The sequence below is a fragment of the Electrophorus electricus genome, chromosome 10 (assembly GCF_013358815.1).
Source record: "Electrophorus electricus isolate fEleEle1 chromosome 10, fEleEle1.pri, whole genome shotgun sequence".
Classification (NCBI taxonomy): domain Eukaryota; kingdom Metazoa; phylum Chordata; class Actinopteri; order Gymnotiformes; family Gymnotidae; genus Electrophorus; species Electrophorus electricus.
In genome coordinates, this window is record NC_049544.1 from 10,939,212 (window position 1) to 10,966,413 (window position 27,202).

A 27,202-nucleotide genomic window follows, 5' to 3' on the forward strand; every position below is an offset into this window, starting at 1 on the left:
AGTAAGACAAACCCCTGAAACCATGACATATGTCTTCCATAGTTCCTGGTGGGATTGCCTCTGAGTCTCTGACCTTCACGCCACTGGATGACATGATCTTCCTCAAGTGGGAGGAGCCAGTGGAACCCAATGGTCTTATCACTCAATATGAGGTACATCCTTCATGCATCTGTCACTCCCTCTTAAAAGTATACTGCCTTGCCATTCACTTTGACTATACATGTCAGCCAAAGAGTATGATAAGCAGGACTTACACTACCTATTATGCACCATTTCAAATGGATGAACTTAATTTCACACAAACAAGAAGCAAGCAAGTGAAGTCTCCCCTCTGGTTACTTGCAGTCTTAGTGTTTTGACTGCTGGGCAGCAGTCTCACTATGGAGTTACCAACCAAAGTTCAAGACACACTTACTCAAGTAATTATCACTCATGCTACCACTTTCCAACTGTCATTTATTCTCGTATCCTTTCTCCTTCTTTCTTCAAAGTGTGTGTGTGTGTGTGTGTGTGTGTGTGTGTGTGTGTGTGTGTGTGTGCATGTGCAGGTGTGCGGGTACATACGTAGGTGTGTGTGTGTGTGAGTGTCTATATGTGGGTGTACATCGGTGTGTATGTGTGTATATTTTCTGTGTATGTGTGATTGTGTTGAACTCTATGGGCATCAATGTGTGTATGTTTGTGTGTGTGTGTGTGTGTGTGTGTGTATGTGTGTATGTGTGTGCATATGTGTGGGTACATGCGTAGGTGTGTGTGTGTGTCTGTATGTGGGTGTGCATTGGTGTGTGTGTGTGTGTGTGTGTGTGTGTGTGTGTGTGTGTATGTGTTCATCTCTGTGGATGTGCATGTTTGTCTCTGTGTGCGCATGTGTGTCAGCGAGTGTCTGTGTGTGGGTGTGGGTGTCTTCATGACTGTGGGCATGAATATGTGTGGGTGGGCATCTGTGTCATTTGTGTCACTTCAGCCTTTAAGTGCCATAATATACCTCATGCTGTTAATCTTGAAATTAAAAACATACCTGCACTCATAAGATTGTTATTTGCTAAAAATGAATTCAATTTAAAGTGGGTCAGCTAACATCTATAACTTGTGGAGGCTATGCAATAACTGGATTGTAAAAAAAACAAACAAACACACAGGCATGTAAGCATAGCTGACATCATAATGATTGGGTATGTTTTTCCTGAGTATGGCTGACAGATTGGTGAGTTATTCTAATGAATGGTGTCTATCACAGATGTTCCCTATATGTGAATTCATATAGTCCTATACTATTATGTGAGTTGTCACAGAAGGCTGAAAGTGGTGAGCTGAAAGTGGCCTGTTTACTGCCAGGTACAAGCACCATCAAGGTTCAGCCCAAGGTTTGGTGATCAGGGCCTGGCCCTTCATTCTTCTTGGGGCTCTGGGGCCTCATGAACAACACTTCTGAAATTGGTCCCTCCTGTACCAGCTGAGTTTTTGAAGAAAGAATAATGTCCAACTTCAGAGATCATCATAGTGTCATTTAAACCTAAAGCCAGTGTGTCTTCAGTATGTTGATGATTTCATATTACTAGCTCGTGACTGTATAAGAAACACAGAGAGATGGCATCTGTTTTGCAGCAGATGTGATGAAACAGGGGAGGAACAGGAATGGAAAAATGTGTCCCACATAATTAGAGGCTTTTCTTTGTCTTGCAGCCTTACAGTAGAGCCCCTAGTGCAACCCACAGGTGTGGTCTCTGAGCTCATTGGAGATCTGTCAGTATTACTGTTCTCTCTCACACATACGCCTCTGTCTACCTGTTATCAGAATAGCTTTGCCTCTGTCTCAGAACCAATTTCCATTTAGGTCCTGTTTACACCTCGCAGAATCGTCCTATTCTGGATGTGCTGACAAGTTTGAAAGTGCTCTTGCATTACCAGATGTTTTTTTGTTTTTTTCTCAGATGTGTTCTGATGATCTGTGTGAGCTGATCACATTTCCTGCGTGACATATGGAAATAGTCAAATGCTTGCTAACTGTCACTCAACCAGCTTAATATTCATTAACTAAACTGACCTTTATTTGTATAGCACTTAAAAAAACAGTTTACAAAGTGCTATACAGACAATAAAGATTAATAAAATGCAAATTAAAAGAATATGGTGTAAATGCAACTCCACTTGACTGGTCACTGTGAAAGAATAGATGACTTCTTAATATCAACATAATAGATGCATGAGTTTGCAACTGAGCTCACAATAGCTCAGGAGATGACCTAGTTGATCTAGCTGATCTGATTCCATTCTGATCATCATGTGTTTTGTGCCGGTTTACATCTAGCATTATGTACACATAATAGGTCCAGATCCAGTTTTTAAATGCAAGTTGTAAATAGGCCCATAGACTGAAGATCTATTTGGGTTATGGCCCTGATGGAGTTTGTAGAACTTATAATTATAAATGTTGTTCACAAGACTCTTGGTCCTAAGTAGCTTTGATGCATGAGAATGTCACCTGTCCCATCAGGTGTCAGTCTCTCATAGCTCTTACCTCTCACATCACTCGGTCTGCCTCTCCCCTGTAGCCTGCCTCCTCAGTCCCTGAGCCTGCTCAACCCTGCATTTCTCAATGTCATCTCAAGGATGTTATTAAATGGGATTTGTGACTTGACATATAAAGTGGAGGCAGGGGTGATTTCTTTCTTTCTTTTTTGTGGCAGTAACATCCTGATCTCCCCAGGCAGATGGGGGGGGAGAGAGAGAGAGAGAGAGAGAGAGAGAGAGAGAGAGAGAGAGAGAGAGAGAGAGCTTGATATGGTTTCAGGAGAAATCCTCTCGTATTGCTCTCAGATTATAGCATTGACCACTTTTCACTGAGCCGCATCGAGTGGGATGGCGGTCTCTCAGCACTGGCAGGTCCTGCTCCCCTCCCACTGCTCACATGTACATCTTCCATACAGCGAGGCATCCAGGCCTCCCAATCCTCTCCTCATGCTTATCAGGCACACATGGGCATTATGTGCCTCTCCGTGCTAATCTCCCCGAGCCCTTGGTCTAAGGCAGAGAGGTGATGAATGACATGAAGCGGTGTCTATGGACTCGGGCTCCAAAACTCCCTCTCCTCCTCCTGTATCAATGCACTGTCTGCTCTTTCTGCTCAGAGGGATACTCTGTATGCTGAAAGCACTGCATAGATACTAGTCAGCACAAAAAGTACTTCAAGGTATGGTTAGAAATTTTACTGAAATGTTAATAAAAAAGTGCTGTGTGTGAAAACAGTAGGAATTATGTGTTACTTGGTGAGCACGCAGTGGTATTAGATTTAGGGTGTTGCTTCATATAATGATGCGGACAGGTTTTTGTTTGTTTTTTGCATGCAAAGTGGAGCTTGTTTTTATCAATGTTTATTGTACTTTTTATGTTTTTATATTACTTCTCTCCATTAATTGGATATCTGTATAAAAAATCAATTTTTGATTTTGAAAATTCAAGAATGCGAGACATTGCTCCCTTAATAGACGTAGCACTGAATTCACCACAGTTCCACTATCAGTGTTACTAATGATGGGTAAAGTAATGGAGCACATACATTAAAGAAAGAAAAAAATGTTTGAGATGCTGTCTCTTCCTGTTTGGCTCTGAGAAGTGACAGTCGCAATTCCATACTGCAGAATGGAATCACGACACTGTGGAAGCTTCTTTCTCTAATTTTGCTTCCCAAGCATGAAGTCACATGGAGTCTGTGCCATTGAGTTGTGTCTGATTCTAGATCAGCTACCAGAGTATTGAGTCATCTGACCCTGGAATCAACGTGCCAGGCCCACGCCGCACCGTCTCCAAGCTGAGGAATGAAACATACCACATGTTCTCCAACCTGCACCCGGGCACCACCTACCTTATTTCTGTACGCGCTCGCACTGCCAAGGGCTTTGGCCAGACGGCCCTCAGCGAGATCACCACCAACATCTCCGGTAAGAAGGAGGAAGGGGTATGGCTCTTCTGTGTGTTTGGAGGGGGTGGGCAGGCAGTAGGCGCACACAGGTGCACTTGTGTTTATACCCATTCCACTACCACTGCAATTTAATATTGTAAAATTAGCTCTGAGCTAAAACTTTTCAACATTTCAAAGAAATTTTGAGAGAAAAGCAATTAGAGGGCAATTTTAGGCTGCTATAAATAAACCATTAGCCACAGTCAGAAAACTGAGTAATAGAGGGGGGTGTTGCATGTGTGCACATCTGCTTATCTGCAGAAATACAAGGTGAATACTGTAAGCGTATTCAAGCTATTATTCAAGATGAAGCCAAATTAAATTCAGTCACTCTACATTTCAGCAATTAAGAAAGAGAGACACTATGACAGGAAAATTATATTATAAACAAATACATGTCTATCATCTGCATGTACTCATATATTGTTAAATTGATGTGTGTGTGTGTGTGTGTGTGTGCGTGTGTGTGAGAGAGAGAGAGAGCACATATGCACGTGCACACATTGTATATGCACATTCTGATGCTCATAAGTTATCTTTGACCGAGTATGCCTGCAGAGCACGATTTTGTGTGTGTGTGTGTGTGTGTGTGTGTGTGTGTGTGTGTGTGTGTGTGTGTGTGTGTGTGTGTGTGTGTGTGTGTGTGTGTGTGTGTGTGTGTGTGTGTGTGTAATGACACCCTAGAGTCATTATGCAGTGGTGTTTGGGTATGTGTGCCTGGACGAATGTCACCTGAAGAGAATCACTGCAGCTGTTCGAACCTGAACAGCATCTTGAGAAGCATGATTACATCATTACAGCATTTCCTCTACACTCAAGGGGACTGCAGGACTGAGGCACTGTCATCTCCCTTATGCCTAAGAACCTCGCACACTAAACCACACCATATGGTCCAGTCAGCTACATGGGCAGGACTGATGCCCAAGCACTATTCCTCTAATATAGCCTATAGCAGCATGCTGGAATGAACTGGTCTCCCTGTCCACCATGTTTTTCTTTAAGGTTGTGTGACTTCTTTGTGGGATAGAAATAAAATATCCAGAAGTAATGCTCAGTGTGCCTAATATGAGAACAGGAGTGTAAGGCCCGTCAGGTTAGCAGCCAGACAGGCACTTGCTATGGAGCCAGACAGAATCTTGGAAAAAAGGACAGACTTTAGATATTTCAGACTTCAGACCTCAGAGATTCACCCAGACAAGGCTGTCTGTCTGTCTGTCTGTCTGTGTGTATGTATGTGTCTGTGCATGTGTCTGTGTGCACTAACTTTAGAAACACTTCACAGTGTTTGTGTGTTTTTCAGTAATTGTGTGGCTGACTGGATGTTGATGTGTTGAATGAGTTAATGCCATTAGATGCCTCGCTTTAATTGAAGCCTGCTCTCGCCACTACAGTTTTTCCAAAGCACCCTTTAATACCATAATCATTGATTTCTCTGTAATTGTTTGTCTTTCCCCTCCCTTCTCTCACTCACTAGTGATATTAAAGAAAGCTGTTCGGGCTCAAGACAGAGTTCTCCAGGGAAAGATTCTTGAATTCAGCTTCACTCTGTGTCTTTTAATTGCACTCCTAGACAACCAGTCAGTTCTTGTTTGGAGAGGACAGGCGGTTTGATGATGGAAAGTATACGGTGTTGTTTACAGCCTCTGACTAGCTCGCATGGCAATGGGTGGGATGTGGCAGGCGGAGTTTGGTTAATGCAGGTGTTCATTTGCCTGGGGAGGAGAGACTGAGGGAGGCTGATCATAATCGTTATCTCATCTCCATCATGTTTTCTTGGCTTGTTTCTAATGAGTCAGATGCTTGACGGGCTGCAGGTCCTCACATCTGTTAACATGCTCCACTTTGATCATGACTTAGCAGTATGATATATCAGTATGACATTCTCTCTTTCCCTCTATGTGTAGCACCCACCTTTGACTATGCGGATATGCCGTCTCCGCTGAGTGAGACAGACAGCACCATCACTGTGTTGTTACGTCCAGCCCAGGGACGAGGTGCTCCTGTCAGGTGACATCACCATACCACTACAGCCAGCCACCTCCACACTACTCACCTATGTAATATTGTAATATTACTGTAATATTGCTTGGTGTCGCACTATTTTGAGGATTACCAAACCTCAATGTGTATTCTCAAGGTAATCTCAATCAACTAATTACCTACTATTCTAAAATTAACAAAATTAAAAATTAAATGTGTTTGAGTTCTGCCTTTGTAAAACATTCCACAACATGGACATTATCTCACTTGTACCCTGTAGTCTTGCAGTAAACAGCTAAAACTGACTAGTTATGTGTTGATGGAAAGTGGCTATGTGTTATGAGCAGTCTCTCTACTCTCCTGCCTTTGTCAGTACATACCAGGTGGTGGTGGAGGAGGAGACTGGGAGGAAGGTGAAGCGTGAGCTGGGGGTGCAGGAGTGTTTCCCTGTGCCCACCTCCCATGGGGAGGCCCACGTCCGCGGCATACCCCACTACTACACCGCCGAGCTGGCACCCAGCAGCCTGCCTGAGACCACGCCCTTCACTGTGGGTGATAATCACACCTACAACGGCTACTGGAACAGCCCGCTGGACCCCCGCAAGAACTACCTCATCTACTTCCAGGCCATGAGCAGCTTCCGAGGGGTGAATGTCACATGTTTAGCTAAGGTGGATTTTAGGGTTTCTGGAGGTTTTAAGGATTTGGGTTTAGTATCACAATTTTTAATTTTTCAATTTTTAATTTCACTAAAGTGATGCTGTAGATCTGAATGCAGTACCCTTCACCATAATTTTACCCACATTTGGCCTGAAGGGTTATGTGGTTAAAACCAATATGGTACACATATATAATAACAATACTGTTATTCTGTGAAAAGGCATTGATGAACCTTCTCAAACTTTCTTCATTAAGTTTATTTAAGAAGGCATAATTCATATGCATGTTCAAATCAGGGCCCATATGTGTTGGGTTTCTGCACACTGCTGTAGTCTGATATTATCATATTCACTGAGATGTGAAAAAATATATAAGCACGTTTGCCCAGAGATTCAGCCAACTCCTTATATGTAATAGCAGAGTGCAGAGCAAAATATGGAAAACAAAATAAGTGGTGTAAAAAAAGAAAATCTGTGATAAGATGAGACTTACAAAGGCATTGCCTCAGAATCATCTCATCCTTTCAGCCTGCTCTCATTGTTCTACTCTCTGCATCCACACAGGCTGAGAGTCATTAAAAGTTGGTTGGTCCTGTAGTCGGGGTGGATCGTGATCATGGTATCAAGGGATTCTCTGTCATGCCAGGCGCCAGCCTCACTGTCAGGCTGCATTTAAACAAAGCACAAAGGCGTCTGTACTTACTCCCACTGGCCAAGTGCCATCAGAGTGGCTCAGCTCACTGGCATGGCCCATTTCTCTGGCGTAATTGGACACAGGTGCAGCTGATCAGAAATAGATAATTGGCAGTTTATGTTATTAGTCAGGCCCTCAATGGCGAGAGGAATGTGGTTTGTCACATAAGCAGTTCATTGCTAAAATTAGGCCCTGACAGATGGGCTTCTCCGGCTGCCTGAGAATCCTTCCAGACAACTCTCAGAGAAGTTTGTAGCGCGATCACGTCAGGGCCCCCGGCTTCGTGTGTGACAACAGATCCCAGGCCCTGCCCACTGGTGGAGCACTCCAAGCCACTTACACCGTTTGGTTCATGAAAGGAATTTGACCAAAGAAGTGGGTGGGAGTTTGTTGTGACTGACAGCAGGTCAATGGGTTCTCTCAGGGAGAGCAGCACCAGCCCCAATCAACTCAGCACCCTCTGGCCTGGACCTATCATCCTGACTCCTCTGAAATGCTGCCCTCATGGGATCTGTCTGCCTCCTCTGAGACCTGAGTCTCAGCCTGCAGCTCAAAACACGCACACGCACACGCGCTGCCTTCCTCACATTAGTCTAATCTTCTAATTACCCTCGGAGAGGATGGCAAATGCAAGTGAATCCTCCACATGGAATAGCTCCACTCTCAACCTCTTCTATCTCCACTCTGACAGGCAGCTGCTCCTCCGTGGATCTGGGTGCAACCCCTTGTCACTTTTAGTGATGCTGCTCTCCATATAGACATACACATCTGAGCAATATGTGGAAATGACAGCAAGGGTTTTTTAATGGTTTAGTTGGATTTGATCCCAGTCAGAGAGCTTTCGTCTTCAAAGCGATGCACCTGACATTTAGCAGAAGGTTATCTCTCTGGCTCAGCATCTATGAGCCTTCTTCCACCAGCCTAACTCATTGCTGCTTTTGCACACTGAGGCAGAGGGGCAGACTTGGACCGTTTGGTAATACTGCGCTCTAGACTTTTGTGTGCCTTGGCTGCCCTGGCCACCCACGGCCCCCTGCCCACACATGACCCCCTGCCCCCCAGGGGCCCCCTGCTCCTGCCTGATTGCAAATGTGTGTGACGGTTGTTGTGTAATAGCCGTCACTTTCACTTCACAACTCAGCCACTATGGAGGTGAACTGCTGATCAGCTCTAGTGATTTACACCCTGACCTTTACCTAAATATTCCTTTTCATTTGGTGCTTTTTTATGCTACAGTAATGGCCCTTCAGGGTGGCACTTCCAGCTAAAGAGGGTGTAGTTCAGGAGAGTTGGCCCTTGTGCAGCATTACTGCAGTGCTTGCACTGAACCCTTTAGCAGCTTGGGTCTGTGTCTGGTTTTATAGGAATGGTGATTTTATATCAATTCTTTTGTTTTCTCTGTTGTTGCTTGGGCAGCATCAGAGATATAAGTGACTTCCTAAACATTTTGCAGCACCGTAAAGTAGAAAAGAGTATTTACCCTTTGTATAGTATGTATTGTATCCGTATCTGTATTTGTATCTGTATCTGCCAGTGCGATTGCTTTTGGTACAATCCTTATCTTCTGCTGATTTGATAGATGTGAAGAGATGCTTGAAACATTTGTTGATTCCCAACAGAATCTGGACTGACTCTCTCTGTCTCTTTTAATTTCACCAATTCCCTGAGCTCCCTTCACTCAGCTGTGAAATCAGTGACACTCTCTCCCTCAAGTACATGCATAAATATACATTTGCAAGTTTTAGCTTGAATGTCTGTACCTTCGAGTATAGGGAACCACAGGGGCAACCTATGTGGGACCAGGCATGGGATGTGTGTGCGTGCGTGCGAGTCCCCAGTGAGCACCTTCTGTCTCTTTCATTCACTAATTACTTCCTCTTTCTTTCATTCCCCAATCTTTGCCATGTCATGATGAATGGTCTGAGAAGAAATCTATCACTCTCCCTCTCTTTCTCTTTCTGTCCCCCCTTTCTCTGTTTCTCTCTCTGTACCCCCCCCCCCCACTGTCTCTCTGTCTCACTCTCTCTCCTTCCTCACCAAACCAAGTGTGCTTTCTTCTTCTTCCTCAGGCTGGTTAAATATAGTGCTCATAATTCATGTGCTTTGGCTGAGTTTGCTGACAGATCTCCTTTTGCAGTGGTGGCCATGGGCGTTGTTGTGAATTTGATTAAGTGGGGGACATGGTCTGTGGCTGTGCTGGTGTGATCAAAGCTCACTGACTCCCTCTTGCCTGTCAAACAAACCCTACCGATGGGGCTGCCTCGTTGTGGAAGTCGTATTTTTAAGGGGTCGGGCAAAACCAGATGCTTGCAGGATATGAAAAAGGAGGTGATTTCTTAATTGTACAGGGACAGGAGAATAATCCAAGGTACATAAAGGGGCAATCCAAAATGTAGAGAAATAAGTAGTCCAAATCCGAAATCAAAAGAGCAATGACAAAAAGAACCAGGCAGAAAATCCGAAAGAGGTAGGCAAAAAGACAAAAAAACAGAAATACAAGAATAGGGTACGATACACAGAAAGGCTGCCCAAAAAGAAGGCTCGATATGCTTTAAGATAAACTGTCAGCAATACTTCACAAAGACTGTGAGTCTGAAACATTGTTATACACACTTGTAATCAAGACATACAGGTGAGTTCAATACTCTGGCAACACAGATCTGATTGGACGCCTCCCATTGTTCACGTCATTGACTGGGTGATGAAAGGGCTGCTGGGTACTGTAGTCTGCACTGGGATCTGGCAGAATTCCTTTCCAGGTACTGTGAGGTTCTTTCTTGGGACAGGCCAGACTCTCTACTTGTGTAGCAAAGGAAGCAAACTGCCATTAAATATGCCTTTGCTTTACTCTCATCAGAGAGTGTGTAATAGGGACACCATGGTATATTCATATTTTAATAATGGCTGCCGGTGGAGATAAAGATGAGACACTCTGTAAGTCTGGGTTAGCCTAAATGTCATACGCTGTGTGTGTATGTGTGTTGTTTGACGGTTTGTATTTTTGTATGTATATGTAGAGCGTTGGAACTGTCTTTTTCTCTCCCATGCTGTCCTCCTCCGTCTTACCCCATTTTTGTGTGTGTGTGTGTGTGTGTGTGTGTGTGTGTGTGTGCGTAGATAGATAGACAGCAAGAGAGAAAGAGCCATAGTATAGAATTAAGAAGAGGCTTTAGGAATAAGACAGCTTGTAATGGATTTGCAATTAAAAAAAAAAAGCAATTGAACCTCAGTTTGAGAAGGGGCTTCGAATTCCGTTCCGGATGGGTAAATTTGCATAATTGTCCTATAATGCCTGAATTAGCATCTGTAAATCTTAATTTGATAATGCATTTCCTTGTCGAGGTGGCATGCTGGAATTCGATTATGAGCTTGGATCTCATTACATTATTTGACGAAGGTCCTTTTCATAACACACCAAAGTCATCAGCCCTATTTCTGGCTAATTAATTCCTTTTTCCATTTGTTTGCTGGTTGGAACTTATTTTCTCTGCCTTTTTGTCTACCTTCATCTCCACTTTACATTACAGCCTTTTATCTTCTGACTGTACACACATGCTCAGACACACGTGTGCACACACACAAACACGCACACACACAGAGACACACACACACACATGCACGCATGCGGCGGGAGTAGGAGGCACTGCTGGTGCTAAATGCATTTTAACTCCTCTTTCCCACTTCATGCTGTTGTTAAATTGGCTGAAATCAGTGTGAGCCAATTTAACATCCCATCAGGTATCAAGCAGTACTGCCTCTCCATCCGCCTGCTTGCTGCCGCCCACCACCATCTCTAAATTCTCTCTGTTTCTCTCTTCTTCCAGGAGACCAGGATAAACTGCATCCGTGTTGCCCGTAAAGGTGAGTGCTAGGACAGTTTCCTCCAAATCCTGAGCTAGGTTAGTCTAGGCTCACATATGAGCCTCCTCTCCACTGGTGCAGGCTGGTGCTCAGCTGGGCAGATCCCTGCTCAAGCCAAGAGAGAATAATTCCCTGCCATGTGTTATGAGCCAATCGCAGGTGAGCTTATTCCCCCAGTGCTTGCCTTTCTGACCAGCAGAGCAGCAAGCTGGAGATTTCCCCAGGGCTCAAGTGTAGTGTGCAGTTACCTGTTTCTCAAGTCTGAAATGCTGCTTTTTAAAGACTCTTGGATGCTTCTGCTGGTCTTTGTTTGTCTCTCTCTCTCTCTCTCTCTCTCTCTCTTCTCTCTCTTCTCTCTCTCTCTCTCTCTCTCTCTCTTACTTGATCACACACACACACACACACACACACTCGCACACACACAGACCCACACACACACTCCTGTGTGTACACACTAAACACAAAGGCAGGCAGGAAATGGCGTCAGAGCACAGGTCAGCCTTTCATCATGTTTGTTTTTGGGTGCTGGCAGTGGTGGGGCAGACTGTATCAAAGCTCTCTGCAGGCCGTGGGCCAGTCCAGTGCAGCCAAGCGTCTGGGGAAGGGCTAGTGAGCTCAGCACTCAGGAGAGAACCCTTCACATCAAACAGTACTAATACACTCACCTGTTCCCATCAGCATGATTAGGCCCAACTCTGTCTTATGCCCCTCACCAACATGAAAAAGATGAGGACGCGTGAGCCGTCACCATGGTGGCAGAGGCCTCCAGTGGCCCCTGTGGAGCTGTCAGAGCGTTAGCCCCAGAGGACCAGATTTATAGCTCTATGACTTTGACAGTGTAGGGTGTGTGTTGGGAGGATGTATGTGCTTGTGTTGGGATAGTGTGTGTGTTTGTTTTGGAGGGGAAACAGGGGAGCAAATTGTATATTGATTTGCCCCCCTGTTTTTGACTAAGTAATGTATTCCAGACTGTGAAGCTGATAAGAGCAGCCATTTTGGAACAGTGTCATTTTCTATCTCCCACACATAAACATGGTATACAAACACACACACACACACACACACACACACACACACACACACACACACACACACAGAGTGCAGATGAGCTGTGATTTATTACACATCAACATATTGATGAACAGAACACTCTTTCCTCCTCTCTGCTCACCCAGAGCATTAAAGAGACAAACCATTAAACAAATGAGAGTTGTAAAGAACAGATTAATGAACAGATTAAACCAATTATTTTAGGTTAGATAGGCAACAGAAGAAATGTACTGATTAGGGACTAATATTGAGTGCTGGTTCAAGCATTGTCACATTTCACATAGAATTCACTTTCCATGGTGAAAAAAAAAAGGGATTTAAATGATGCCAAATGTGTTGGAAAGCCAGTAAAATAATCTTACGAACCACACTAAAGCCTTACACAAGTGATAGCTCAGACCTTGAAAGTACTTTTGAAATGTGATTGTTGTCTGACAGCCATTCCCCCAAAACAAGAGAGGAAAAAACATTACATATAGCTGTAGCTGTATAATTGACTGTAATGTCCAGGCAAAAACAATAAAACACTGTTCTATTCATTGAGCTCTTTCATGAGATATATATATATATATATATATATATATATATATATATATATATATATATATATATATATATATATATATATATATCCAGATTCAAGCAATGCTGAAACAATGTAAAATTGAACTTAATAATATTTCATTGTATTTATGTTGCAACATATTGAATCATCTTGTTTAGATGACATACTGTGAAAGAACAGAGGTTAAAAATATAACTTACCCTACTGGAAGAAACACAGTTTAAAAATAAATGATACTCAGTGGCTCATAATGCTCCTAGTGCAATCTCTTGGAGCAGAATGTAGGGAAGAGCGATGTGTTGTCTCCCCCATAATGTGCTCAGAGCATTGTAAAACAGCACAGGGCTGCACAACCAAGCTTCCAGGGGCTCACTTCAACTCACAGGTGACAATTTAATTAACAATCTCTTGGCAGTCTTCACATAACAATAGACCCTTACTTCTTTTCTAAGTGCCAATTTCCATTTTGGGGGCACTCAGCAGGTGCTCACATTAATCTTGAAACAAATGTCATGCTTATGTTTGGCTTAATTGATATTCAGGAAAGAAATGTGTCACGATCATGAAGTTCTGATCACAGCCACAGCGAATGTAATTGATGTTTTCCCATCCATATTTCATGCACAATGCATGCCTTTATTTGCCATTTAGATCCAATAATTGGGGTGGTATGATATAGATTCCAACTGTAAGACCCCCAGATGGGTTCAGATTTGCAGAGAGGAACTGTGAAAGTTTGTGCACTTTCCAAAGTGCTGAACTATAATACTTTTGAATTTAAATTTTCCAGCAAACACTGAATGTATAGTTCAGTAAATCTCAGAGTAAATCCTTCTTCAGAGATGTCAAAATTATTCCAGTGGTTAGCCTTCCAAAAGAGGATGATAGTGATCACACGCTGCAGTGGCCTACATGCAGCTCTTCAGCATTTCTCAATATGAGCGCTACCAGCCTGTTTCCAAGCACCAGAGACAGGGGAGCTTTCTCTGGGCTGGAGCTGGAGGAGAACCAGGGCTTATCCTCTCCTCACTGCCCCAGATCCCTCCATCCCCACCCTTGTATTTTTAGCCCTGGGCCTGTGCATGGACCTGGAGAAGACTTCTTTCCCCAAGCCTGAACGTACTTTCTCTGCCTTTGCCTCTCTTAGGCAGCTAGGACCTTTTGGAAATGCTAATAGCAGTCATCCAAACTAGATCACTAGCTTCTTGACAAAGGAGCTTTTTGCTTAAGTGCACAGCATTTGTAAGAGCTATTAACATCCAACTGTTAGCATAGAAAGGCTTTTAGCAGGCTCATTTGGTCTAAAACGTACCTGAAATTGTACTCGGTATTTTCCTTGTCTAAATTAAAAGGGAAGAGATCTGTTTTCTTTTACTTTAGCTTGAGCAAAGGTGTACTTAGAAAACAGATTCATCTCTATTTCTCCAGAAACCATATAAGGTGCAGCTTCCAGTTCTGCCCAAGCCCCAAACATACATTTCTCTGCTACACAGCTAACGGAAGATGGCGGAGGTGTTGCTTGGTTGCACGTGATTGCATGTTCTGCCTGCACTTTGATCGCCCCAACTTGTCACCCAGTGTGAATGAGAGTTAGGCTTTCCCATTGAGATTTGCCTTGTGAAGTGACCCGTGTCACAGGGTTGTCTGTGGAGACGGGCGCAATGGATAAATAGTTGTGTGGGTGAAGCTGATGTGTTCCTGCTGGAGCAGGCAAGCCTGTGCCGTGCTGGTAGAGAGATAGATAATTCACTGTGTCTGAAAGCTAAAACGGCTGGCTCTTGTTGCCTTTTTGAACACCAGGCACCTCACACGCTTTTCAATTTTATTATTTTTTTAATATTTAGATATTTGTCGAGTATGACTTCAGTCATTCATTCTGATTCTTTGAGTGTTTTGATAACTGAGTTTTTGTGTGCAAATATGCTTCCATGTTGTTTAAACCGTGTGCTTTTGTATGTTCTCCAGCGGCCTGTAAGGATCACCGGCGGGCCCTGGAGGTGACTCAGCACTCAGAGGAAATGGGCTTGATTCTGGGTGTGTGTGCAGGGGGGCTGGTGGTTCTCATCTTACTGCTGGGGGCCACAATCATCATCATTAAGAAAGGGTGAGGACCACAATGCACTTGTAGCCTCAGGACCACATTCCATCTGGGATAAGGCATGTGACAGGGCTCTACCATGTATTGCCTTGATCCACGAATGGCTCCACATGTATTGCCATGATCCATGAATAGCTGTACATCCTTAGGTACTCTTGTCTGATTTCCAAATGTCAGTTGGGTCAGTCATATTTTGAGGTTATGAAGTAAGCAAGGGCTAAATGTGACAAACCAGACCATTGTTTCATACACTATGATTAAAGCTAACATTACCTCAGGGCAGCCAAATTTCATGACTCCAGTCTCCCGCATTGTAACAGGCCACGTGGGGCTTTCATCTTCTGAGATTATCTAGGTGTAAAATATTTAATTATGAAGAGGTGCGATTCAATTACTCACTTAATTAGGCTTGCCCTGGCACCAGCCTGACCCAGAAATGAGCTGATAATTGGTTGGAAAAGGTGTACTTTTTGAGGTAATTGGCATGCTTCTCCAGAGGTCTCTGGATATAGGTGCTGACAAGAGAAATGGCCCATGATCTATTGCACCATAGCCATCCTGAATAAAGCCAATCCCTTCCTTCCCTCCTTTCTCTTCTCTTCTCTATCTATCTATCTATCTATCTATCTATCTATCTATCTATCTATCTATCTATCTATCTATCTATCTATCTATCTATCTATCCATCCATCCATCCATCCATCCATCCAGCCATCCAGCCATCCAGCCATCCATCTCTCCATCCACCCCTCACACACACATTAACTTATCTGCTACCCTAGCTTGAGGGATCTTAGACTAGGGGAAACCCTTGTGCTAAGTATCCAAATCCAAAACAATAGAGTGTTGAGATAACTCAAATGTAAACCAGTGACAGTTGAAATGAATAAACACAAGTATGCCCTACACTGAAAGTATTTGTTTCCTGTTCACGGTGGAATCAAGCACCTTAGATATTTCACTGCATTGGAGTCTGAGACATCTGGGCTGATTATGCTGCTGAGCCTCTCAGAAGTTTCCTCTGAAGCCTACTGATAGTGAGATTCTCCCTGGCTGCAAACCATTTGGTTGATTCATTAAAAATGAACACGGCAAACATGTGATTGGGCCATATCTGCATTGGCTGCTCTTTTGTCTGTCACTGGCTAGGTTCTGCATGTGTCATGGCGAAAGCAGGCCTCTGACAGCCCGTCACTTCTCACACTAATCAGAGCTCTGGTAGTGGCTGCATGTCATGGCCCCTCTCCCTTATTCTCTTTTTCTTTCTTTCTTTCCTCTCTGCTCTTCTCTCTCCTCTCCAGAAGGGACTACTACTCTTACTCTTACTATCCGTAAGTGGCTTCTCCTCCATTGCACACCATCATGGCCCATTGCTTTAGCCAGCGCTGTCCTGAGGACAAATCAGCAGAGTAACAATCTCTCTTGCTCTCTCTTTCTCTCTCTTCTGCTCTTTTTTTGAACTTTCTGTTCCCCTTCCATCTGTCTTTGTGTTTTTCTGTTAACTACCCCCCCCCCACCCTTCTCCTTATCAGTAGGAAACCGGTGAACATGAATAAGACTCCCATTACCTACAGGCAGGAAAAGAGTAATATGATGGGCTCAATGGAGCGCAGCTTCACTGACCAGAGCACGCTGCAGGAGGATGAGAGAATGGCCCTCTCTTTTATGGATGCCCATACCTGCAGCACCCGCAGTAAGATGCACCCACCCAAACACACACACTTAAACTGAACATAACAAGAAAAATGTACATCATACATACTAGCCATCTGCACTACCAGCATAATCCCAAGACTGTGCCACCCACACATGAGTGTAAGGGTCACAGTAGCATGGCCCATTGGTTCCACAGCCAATCGTAGACACTTGCTGACATATTTTCTTGTGCTTTAGGGCTGAGAATACAGAATGCGGAAAGCTTTCTTTCTTTCTTGGCACTATAGCCCTTGTAGTAGCAAGCGCCCTGACTCCTGGATGAATCTCCTCTTATGTTCAGGTCATTTCCAACCTGCGCAGAGTTGAACTAATGACTCCACTCACCTACATCATCCCCTAGGCCTCTAGTTTGTGGGAACTGGTGTTATACAGCTAAGCTCCTTTAGGAGTCTGTGACACCTATTGCAAAGGGTCCCTATGACCCACTGAGCACCATTCACAAACATCAGCTAGGAAGGAAGAATGGAGAAAAGTAAAGGTCAAAGAAATACTATGCAGGAAGAAATAAACAACTTCTTTTCAAGCATCATTATAGTGTGTTCCTTGTGCTTCAAGCCAGCCTTGGTCCTGTCTTCCAGTGCTAAGGAATTGCATAAGAAGAAAAATGGGCCAGAAATACAAATAATTAATTTGCCTCAAAAGTGTATGATTCCAAAAAATGATTAATAGTTGATGTTCAAAGGAGGAGCTCTCTTGATCAAAATGAAGATTTAATACCATGTCTCAGAGCTGTCTCCTCCAGTCTCCAGTGCTCAGCGTGTTCTGTTGCATACATGCTGGCCATGTTTCACATTCCCCATTTCTGACTGCTAATTCACTTTCATGCGTGGCTGAGGACATGAATTTTTAATGCTCTTCACAATCATTGCCCAAAAGTTGAAACAGACGATACCCATGGTAGCTGTTTTTTTTTTTTTTTCATTTTGTTTCTTTATTTGTATGTCTGCATATCTGCATGTGAGTATGTATATGTGAGCATGCACGCATGTATATGTGTGCATGTGTTTGCGTGTGTCTGTCTATCCACATACTTTTCTCCTCAGGTGATCCTCTGAGCATATGTATGTCTATCTATTCACAAATGTTTCTCCTCAGGTGATCCTCTGAGCATTTGTGTGTCTATCTGCCCACAAACGTTTCTCCTCAGGTGATCCTCGGAGCTCCATGAACGAGTCAAGCAGTCTGCTGGGGGGCTCACCCCGGAGGCCGTGTGGTCGCAAGGCCTCGCCCTACCACACAGGCCAGCTGCACCCAGCCGTGCGTGTTGCAGACCTCCTGCAGCACATTAACCAGATGAAGACCGCTGAGGGCTACGGCTTCAAACAGGAGTACGAGGTGTGTGAATCACAAAGCAAATCGGCTGGACATGCGGCCCTGCCATTTCCTTTTAGACCACGTCAGATATGGAGGACCTAGAATTAGTTCGACAGGTTTATTACTGATGGCAAGGTTAGGAGAGCCAAGACCTGCCTTCCTGTAGATATATTTATAGATGTCCCTCAAATGTTCCCACAGATTGCCTCAATTAATTAACAGAGCTGTGCTTGCTCTTAGTCTGTTGTCACCAACTACAGTGAGAGATATTAAACTGTCATGGCTGGAGTAGGTGGCAGTGTTCTTGGTAGCACATGTCTTGTCGTGAGAACTGCTGTCTTCAGGGGTCTCACGTTAGGGGTCAAGCATGGGTGATTTGTCAGACTTGATCATTGTGTAGACCCCAACCCCCCCAAACATGCATAACACAATCATCTACACAGAGAGTCATATACATGACCGTCATATACACAACACACACAGTGCTTTGATTAATGCTTTGATCAAATCATCTTTTAGGCTATTGTATGGTAGCAGATAGGATTATAGTATGTAGACCTAGGCCTGATGTGCTATACATAGGATTTAGGTTAGTGCTCTTTAGATGTGTTCAATAATATGACCAGCATATTGGCACTGATTTTCTAGATTATTGGAGCGTGTATGTGTGCTAAATAGGAGTGAGGGCACATGAACTATTATTGCCCATATTTTTAGTCAAATGCAAGAAAAAAGGTTCACATTAGCTCCAGTCCAGGCAGACCTTTTATCCCATGTGGCATTTTTCTCAGTGCAAACTTAGTTTTTGGATGGAGGTCCAGTACATATTGCTTTCACCTCTGTCTGTCACAACAGTCATTATTACTAGTCAACAAAATAATTACTAGTCTCAAATATAATGGGAATTAAGCAACTGAGTAGATGGTCATGGTTGAATGGCCAGACTGAGCTGCTGGTTTTGTGGTATGAGTGAAGTGCAGGATTGCTGAAGCTCACCTAAAATCATTTTTGACTCTACGATCTTTTTTTTTTTTTAATTGTGCCTTTCATAGGCCAAGATCACTTTAAAAGGGTAACATAAATGCGCAGAGATAACAAATTAAACAAAACTATGTACTACATACTTATGTGTGATTAACAGACTTCTATCACCCAATCTCAGGTTGTGATGAGAGGCATCATTTCACAGTGTTTGAGCACAGGGTGACTAATTGCTAGTCTGTAAGTGTGGATGAAGGCCTTTTCCTCATCCATAATATCAGCACAGACTGACATAATACTATCATAAAAATGGCTAGAAGATGCAGGACTGAAGGACAGCTCTGAGTCATTAGTCATGGCAGCACAAGATCAAGCACTAAGCACTAATTCAATTGAAGCAGGGGTGCATCACACCAGAGAAGAACAAAGATGAGTCAGCAGGGAAAGCCATACACAGAGATATAACCAAGTACACAATATTAGCCGGACACACCCAGCCAATGATACAATATAAGATGGACACACCCAAATCCGAATGGAACTGCAGCATGATGGAGAACAACAAGAGAAAGATCCTCTGAGACTAAACAAGCTTCACAGTGGAATCAAAACAGAAATTAAACATTCATAATAAAACAACCACATACAAAATAGAAAAGCAACACAATGAACCATAAAATTAAGAACAGCAGAAAAACAGTTGGTGCAGATTTCTTTAGCCTTTTGGTGAACCATGAGTTCTTTTTTCTTTGTTCTTGTATTTTAAAACTTCTCTATTTTCAGTCAGCACTTGAAGTCCTTGGCACAGTGCTCGTGTGGACTGATGCCTCTTCTGCCCCTTTTGTCAGCTCTTCCATGAGCAACGCTACGAGACAAACCATCTCTCTCATTGGACTCCCTGTCCAATCAGTGTGCCAGTACAAGGCAGCTTCCCTAGAACTCTGCTTGCAGACTCATTACATGACCCCCTCCTTTTGCTCCCCTTGGGTGAAAGAGAGTAGGCTAAAAATCAGTACACACTGTGTGTGTGTGTGTGTGTGTGTGTGTGTGTGTGTGTGTGTGTGTGTGTGTGTGTGTGTGTGTGTGTGTGTGTGTGTGTGCGTGTGTGTGTGTGTGTGTGCGTATGTTATGTGTGTGTCTGAGTTTATCACTGGACTTCATAATGGGAAGAGATGAAGCAGAGGGTAAAAATCTTAGCTTGACCCAAACAGCAGCCCATAAAGCTTGCAATAGTGGACATTGATCTAGAGCATGATGGAAGGATGAGGCAGGCACAGATAGAGAGAGAGAGAGAGAGAGTGACAGAGAGAGATGGGTCTGTAATGTATTCAAAGCCCCAGCAATTTCCCTGGTAGGTTAAGGTTAAGCAGTATGACGAGTTTATTGATTGTTTCAGATTTGAGCAGAAAAGGAGAACACCACTGCAGATTACTCAGTAAGCACAGTATTCTGAGAACAAGCTCGACTCTCTTCATCTACCCTCATGCATGCTTATACTCTTGCTCCTAAAGTGTGTCCACTGATTGCTTGTTATGCACGGATTATTCTGAACTAATTTTTGCAATCGCTCATATGAGATGAGGTATTGATGAAACATAGATTTATGATCTTGTTTAAAAATGTTAGGTTTCACAGCAGTTTTAGGTCATCAGTTTATCTTTCAGATCAAAGTAAATTTCCACAAACATTTTCAGTTGCTGGCTTTTCTCACTGTTAGAACTGCAGATTATATTGAGTAACACATTACCTCACGTTGGCAGTAATTGGAGAAGTAATGGTGCGACTCATTTAGACTGGAGGGTCCCAATGAAAAACTTTGCCTGTGAGTCCTAACTAAGCTCACTCCTATCGAGGGCTTATGAGGGTCCACTTCAGCTCCTCACTGGGAAAGGCATTGGCTATAATGGACAGTAATTACTGTTGTTTGCCCTGTGGTTAAGTGCTCCACGTGAAGCTTCTCCTCTGCTTTTGTTCAGCTACTCAGCTCGACTAAACCATGCTCTTGGGGTGTGCTTGTTTGCTCGGCAGCCCCTGTGTGTAGAGATATTACTTCAGAGAGCAGCACATGCTGTGAAGAGAAGGTGGCAGTGTGTAATCCTAGACTTTATTTCTTAGCAGGGTGGTTTGACGCCTGGTTGGTGGTATGGAGGAAAAAGTTATGAAATCTACCTGGCCCTCTGTCTTTCTTTATCTCTCTCTCTCTGTCTCTCTCTCTTTCTTACACACACATACATACTCTCACTCTCTTGGATTGGGTGACAAGGTGTTGATTTCACAGTGTTTGTCTTTTTTTTTTTTTTTTTTTTTTTTGCTTTTTGCAGACCATCAAGGAGTACTGAGAACGCTGGTCTTCTCACAGGGGGATCTTGGCTAATGAGAGTTTATTTTAGAATGTTGCCATAGCAACACAGGAAACAGGCATGAAGAAGAAAAAAACAGATTTTTAAGACTTCATACATTGTTATCTCTCATGTTATTCCCCTTTTTCTTTCACAAAGAACTTTGCTTTTTGATTTTTCAGAAGCCCTCTAGCACTTCAAATGTTATTTGGTCATAGATGCTTAGAAGAATTTTCAACTGTTTGAATTCATTCACATCTAACTGTCACAGACCAAAGGAAAACTTACATTTTCTATGTTGTATTTGGGATTTTATATTTCACCTTATATAAGATGCTTATACCATCCTCATCTCTTTTCTAGAGTTTTTTTGAAGGCTGGGATGTCACAAAGAAAAAGGATAAGACAAAGGGAAGACACGATACATTAATGGGTTGTGAGTTACCTTTTACTTCTGTAGTAAAGAAAGTAAAGGTAAAGCTAAATGCCACATTTTCACACACAACTACATCTTAGAACCCCTTCCTGTTGATTTACCATTTCAAAGTCACATGATTTTGATGTTTGCAAAAAGACTTCTCTCTCCAACTTTGTGTGCGTGTGTGTGTGTGTGTTATGGAATATGCATTTCAGATGATCGCCACCGTGTGAAGTTGCACCCACTGCTTGGGGAGCCAAACTCTGACTACATCAATGCCAATTACATCGATGTGAGTCGACAGTGTTGTTGCTCCTGTCTGCGTCCCCTTGTGTATGTTCAGTATTGTAGCTACTGCCCCCTCTCTTTCCTTACTCTGACCTGAGGTATTGGAGACATCATTTTCAGGCAAATCTTTGAACTCTGAATTGAGCTTTCCCTCCAGAGTTCAATTTAAGCTTGAACTTTAAGTGGTTTGGTGCTTTGCTCAGTATATGCGGCGCTGTATTGATTGTGGCTCCGGAAAATCTCATGTGAAATTATTGTTAGATATTCTGTCTAGGCTATCCATGTCACAGTTCTGAAGAGTGTTGTGTCTGAATATCTCTTTAAAGAGAAAGTATGGGGAGATGATTTATCACGATTCATAATGTTTTTCGATGGAAATCATTATTGTTCTATTCAGAACCCATTCTGAGTGTTATGGTGGGAATTACAGCCCTTAAAATATCCATATCCATATGTTTTATGGAACTGTATGAAATTATTTTTGTACTGGGATAATCTCATATGGGCTTTGTCACTCAGGCAGGCATTAGTTAATTAAGGTATGGACTATTTATTCTTTGCCATAAATAGTTCACAATAGTAATATTGTTCATCTAATTAAACAAAAATATGATAAAAAAAAAAGCATAAACCATCTAAACCTATCAAGGCATAATGCATGGATTAATTAGTAATTTAAAACATGAATTTGTTCAGGTTCTGCAATGCTTTTACCCATTATCACTGACTTATCATGTGTTAAACCAGAAACAAAATTGTATTAAAACAAGAAAACCTAGCACATACAATGTTCACAATTTAATAAATATTTATTTCTGGTCATTATCCACCCTGTAACTGCTGGGAATCATTAGTAAAGCAGTCAGTGTGTTTGATTAGGCTGAAGTGATGTGCTCTTCTTGCTAATGCTTTGGTTAAATGAGCAGTAAGAAGAAGCTTTTAGGGAGTGTGTTAAGGTACATTTAGGCCCCCTTATTTACACTCCCCATTATGATGACAGTGGCAGTTAAAGTAAATGTGCATGTGTCCAATGCTCCTGTACCCACAAACTGTGTCTCTGATGGCTCTGGGCCAGTGTTCCCAGAGTACGTTTTTAGCAAATCGTCTCAATTGTAATAGTAGTGTTTAGTAGAATAGAGTTTAGTAAGAGGGTAGCTGGCCATTCCAGAGGCCAGAGCTCTCAGATTTTGTTTCTTATTTCACTTTAAGGTTTTTGTTTAACAGTCTGGTGGATTAAGACAGGATGCTTTTAGTCAGAAGCAGAATGTTACATTGTTATTTGAGCATGTGTGAATATGCATATATGCATATACACACATATACACTACAAACTCACACACACAGACACACACACACACAGAGATAAATGTATATAAAAAAAATACATCCACATCTACTTTCATTCATACAAGTATGAAAACAAGTGTTCCACACTCATACAAGTATATACATCCATTTCTAATGTCGTATGCTAATACTTCTTTCCTTTCTCTGTCTCTTTTACTCACTCTTATTCTCTCTTCCCATTTCTCTCCCTTTCTGTTCTCCAGCTTCCTCCTTTGTGTAATTTGTCAATCCCCCTGCTCCCACATTTCTTTCAGCTCCTCATTAACTAGCCTCTGTCTTCTCTTTTTCTACCCTCTCCCCACCTCTACGACTTTGGACCCTGTAGATTCGGATAAACAGGGAAGTAAGTACTTTGCTGCTCTTCCTCCTCTTCCTCCTTTCCCCTCTTTCTCACACTCTTTCTCACGCTCACCCGACTCCTCTGTTGTCGAGGAGTGGAGATGCCTCCATTGCACGGTGTCACTGATGAATCATGGGAACCATTGTTTAGCAACATGCTGTGCTTTCGCTGTTGTCTTTCCATTCTGTGTTCACCTCCCACACCTCCCAAGGAGCACAAGCTCCTGGCCTCCATCTGTTCTGCACCCAAGCTTTACCATACCTGATCTAATCATTATGAACTAAAGTCATAAACCGACAGACTTTTTGAAAGGCCTCTGTCTCGTCTTTACAGAATTTTTGAAGGTGAATAAATAAAAGAGAAGATAATCTTTGCATATTGACATAGTACCATGAAATTTTTAATTGCTCTTTTAAAAAGACCATGTCTTTAAAAGGTATTTCCATCACAGAGTTAGAATAAATTATTTGAATCACATATTTAGGAGATGCGTATAGCAACATTGCATCTCTTTTACAAATCTGAATAACTGCGAATAAAACTATGGAATAATAGTTCTAATAGCTATTATTTACTGGCCAGTTTTCTGTCCTTGCCATGTTCTTTCAGATAAATATTCATAAATGTGTGATACAAAACATATTTTTGCCAGGTTCTGAATTGATTCACAAGACACAGTACATTTCTAATAAAGTACTGGGACATGTAGAAATACTGACTTTTTCTAGGAGAACAAGTGTGCTGTTTCACTCCACTTTGACATCACTAAATCCTGCTAGGCTTTGGGGCATAGCTCCAAATGATCCAATCAGAAATTTGGGGATGGCTTTTCCCCTCTGGCTGTTCTGGCTGTGTTAGCATGATCAGCTATTAGGAAGGAAAGGTGGTAGTCAGGGACACATTCAGTGCTTTTATGTCAGATTTCTCTTTAATCTCCAAACACTGGGGCAGTTGTTTTGAGTTTGAGCTGCACGGATATCGAGAGATTTAGGGTGAGATAAATTCAAAAGTGCAAGCTGTCTCAAAGCAGAGTCGAAGCAATCTGCTGTTTCTGGTTTGTTCTTTCTACATGTTGACTTCCATGTCAGGTTCCTGAGAGCTGACACAACCCATATCGAAGTCTTCCTGGTCGTGCTAGTATCAGCCAAGATGTAGAAGCCCCATATCCACTTAGCGTTTGATTATCTTTGAGACAAAAGCCTTCCATTGAGTTGGACGTAATCAGAAAGTTGATGCACGTAGCTGTGCCACTCTCTCTCCAAGCACCGCAGACTTGATCTGACAGATCATTTTGCCGAGGGAAAAGTGCTGGGATCTCCATGCACGAATCTCTCTTTTTGTGTTTTGTCTCTGTTCTGTGTCTGTTTGAATATGCGCACGGATAATAGTTTGGTTTTCAGATCGTCTATAAAAGGTGTAGTTTCAGTGCTGCCTAAATGTAGCAGTGACAATGAAAGTCATGTCTCCATTATTTCCACCACTGGCTGTTTAATGAAAACACATCCAATTTGCAGCAGCATCTGCAGATAGCTCCATGACAGAACACTCCCCTTGATGCATCAACGACATGCTTTGCAGTACACAGCACGCCTCGAGTGTCTCTCGCTCTCTTTGAGTGCTAGACAGTGTTGCGCTGCTGATATAAGCCTAGATGCTTCTCCTGATCTAGAGATCCTCTGCTTGTTTCTAGGGAAGTGCTCTGTAGTAGTCCAGGCCCTTATGGATGAATTTGTAAATAGATAGGTTTTTGCAGAATACCAAAGTCAACAGTGCCTTGACTCTGCCCAATTCAAAATAGCACTGAAACATTTTTAAAGCTCATGTTGTACATTTGGAACTCCTCTTGAGGACATTTAAGGTCGAGGGATAGAGAGTAGAGCTAGAGAGGGGGAGAGAGAGAGGGACAGAGCAGGGGCAGAGAGAGAGGAGGTGAAAAGGAAACAGAAAAAGTGACATATTACAAGAGAGGGAGGTGCTCATTTGTCTTACTGAGACACAGATGGCTTACTCAGCATGTTCCCTTGCCTCTGTTTCAGGGCTACCATCGATCCAACCACTTCATTGCCACACAGGGTGAGTATCTCTGTGTGCCCCCACCAGACTGCCAAAGTGCCTGTGTACATGTGTGTGTATGGTTGCGAATGTGTGTGTGTTTGGTCTCCATTCATCAAGATGAGATCCCATTAGGTCCTTGAAAGATCCCATGGGGTCCTGAGACCTCCTCATTAGTCTGTCTGTCTGTCTGTCTGTGTGTGTATGTGTGTGTGTGTGTGTGTGTGTGTGTGTGTGTGTGTGTATGCGTGTGTATGTGTGTGCGTGCTTGCACATGTGCATGCGTGCGTGTGTGTGTGTGTGTGTGAGAGAGAGAAAGAGAGATAAACATGAGAGATAAAGAGAGATAAACATAATAGGGCCACTCATTCTACCTGAAGAACTGAAGGTAATGGTTCCTGAGCAGTGTTAATTACAGCTGTAAACAGTATGTAGGACTGTGTGAAGGGAGACCCTGTAGAGCAGATTACTCTTCATACATGGGCCCCACACTGCTTTGCCCTCCACATGGCAACACCTTTGAACCCTCTGGTCAAGGCTGTGTGTGTGTGTGTGTGTGTGTGTGTGTGTGTGTGTGTGTGTGTGTGTGTGTGTGTGTGTGTGTGTGTGTGTGTGTGTGTGTGTGTGTGTGTGTGTGTGTGTGTGTGTGTGTGAGAGAGAGAGAGAGAGAGAGAGAGCGAGGGAGAATGTTTCACATTTAGGTTTACTCGATCCCCTCCAGTATCTTGGGTCTCTCACAGGCCCTTGATCAAAGTTACTCAAGGTCTACTGCCACCCCTCCTCTCCTTACATTTCAGAACTTCCTTAAATAAATAATTGTCTGTGTGTGGCATATGTGTGTCTTCCCCTATTGAATTTCAAGGCACACTCACACTCAAATTTGCTTTCTCTCCCAGCATGCCACATCCTTTTCTGATGTTTAAAACACTTCTCCAGTCAGCAGAACTAGCTGCTATTAAATGACTCCCTCAGAAGCTCTGAATTACAGCACTGCCTCATAACACACAATGACACTTTAGATATGAAGACTGCTGACTGGCACTGATTGCCATTGAATCACTGTATGGGAATATGTGTGTGTGTGTGTGTGTGTGTGTGTGTGTGTGTGTGTGTGCACGCACGCAGGACCCAAACAAGAGACAGTGTACGACTTCTGGAGGATGGTGTGGCAAGAGAACTGCTTCAGCATTGTGATGATCACCAAGCTTGTAGAGGTGGGCAGGGTATGTCAGCAGCAGCCTTCCCATCTGCACCAACCTGTCCTATGCCCATCTACGTGCAACGCTAATGCCCGCCGCCACAGCAAAGCTCAACACTCATTTCCCACTTCCACCCTCTGTTTATACACTCATCCCTGTATGTCTTTCCATGCATTTCTCTTTGTCTTTGTCTGTGTATACATTGATTGTTTAAAAAATGGTGGGATTTACTGGGAATCGTAATGATGTTTTGTTTGCTGGGCAATCACTGTAATGCCTAGGCTTGCGCTTCTGTTATCATGGCTCACCCTCAGTGCATTTGGCATCATTATTTTGTCCCCTT

At 43.0% G+C, this 27,202-nt stretch overlaps 1 protein-coding gene across 12 annotated transcripts in view; it reads left to right on the top strand.

Annotated features, from left to right (window-relative positions):
* The window catches only part of ptprub (protein tyrosine phosphatase receptor type Ub), a 137,367-nt gene that overhangs the window by 96,265 nt on the left and 13,900 nt on the right, over positions 1-27,202 (top strand). For 2 of the 12 annotated variants that reach the window (XM_035530545.1, XM_035530544.1), the window contains exons 9-22: positions 43-152; positions 3,737-3,938; positions 5,863-5,965; positions 6,312-6,585; positions 11,116-11,152; positions 14,733-14,871; positions 16,167-16,196; positions 16,398-16,558; positions 17,729-17,916; positions 21,579-21,651; positions 21,849-21,925; positions 23,594-23,611; positions 25,645-25,681; positions 26,786-26,883. In XM_035530545.1, the coding sequence (XP_035386438.1) occupies positions 43-152; positions 3,737-3,938; positions 5,863-5,965; positions 6,312-6,585; positions 11,116-11,152; positions 14,733-14,871; positions 16,167-16,196; positions 16,398-16,558; positions 17,729-17,916; positions 21,579-21,651; positions 21,849-21,925; positions 23,594-23,611; positions 25,645-25,681; positions 26,786-26,883 (1,547 nt within the window). The remainder of the gene's footprint in view (positions 1-42; positions 153-3,736; positions 3,939-5,862; positions 5,966-6,311; positions 6,586-11,115; positions 11,153-14,732; positions 14,872-16,166; positions 16,197-16,397; positions 16,559-17,728; positions 17,917-21,578; positions 21,652-21,848; positions 21,926-23,593; positions 23,612-25,644; positions 25,682-26,785; positions 26,884-27,202) is intronic. The other 10 variants (XM_035530549.1, XM_035530548.1, XM_035530547.1 and 7 more) reach the window with 9 other exon arrangements.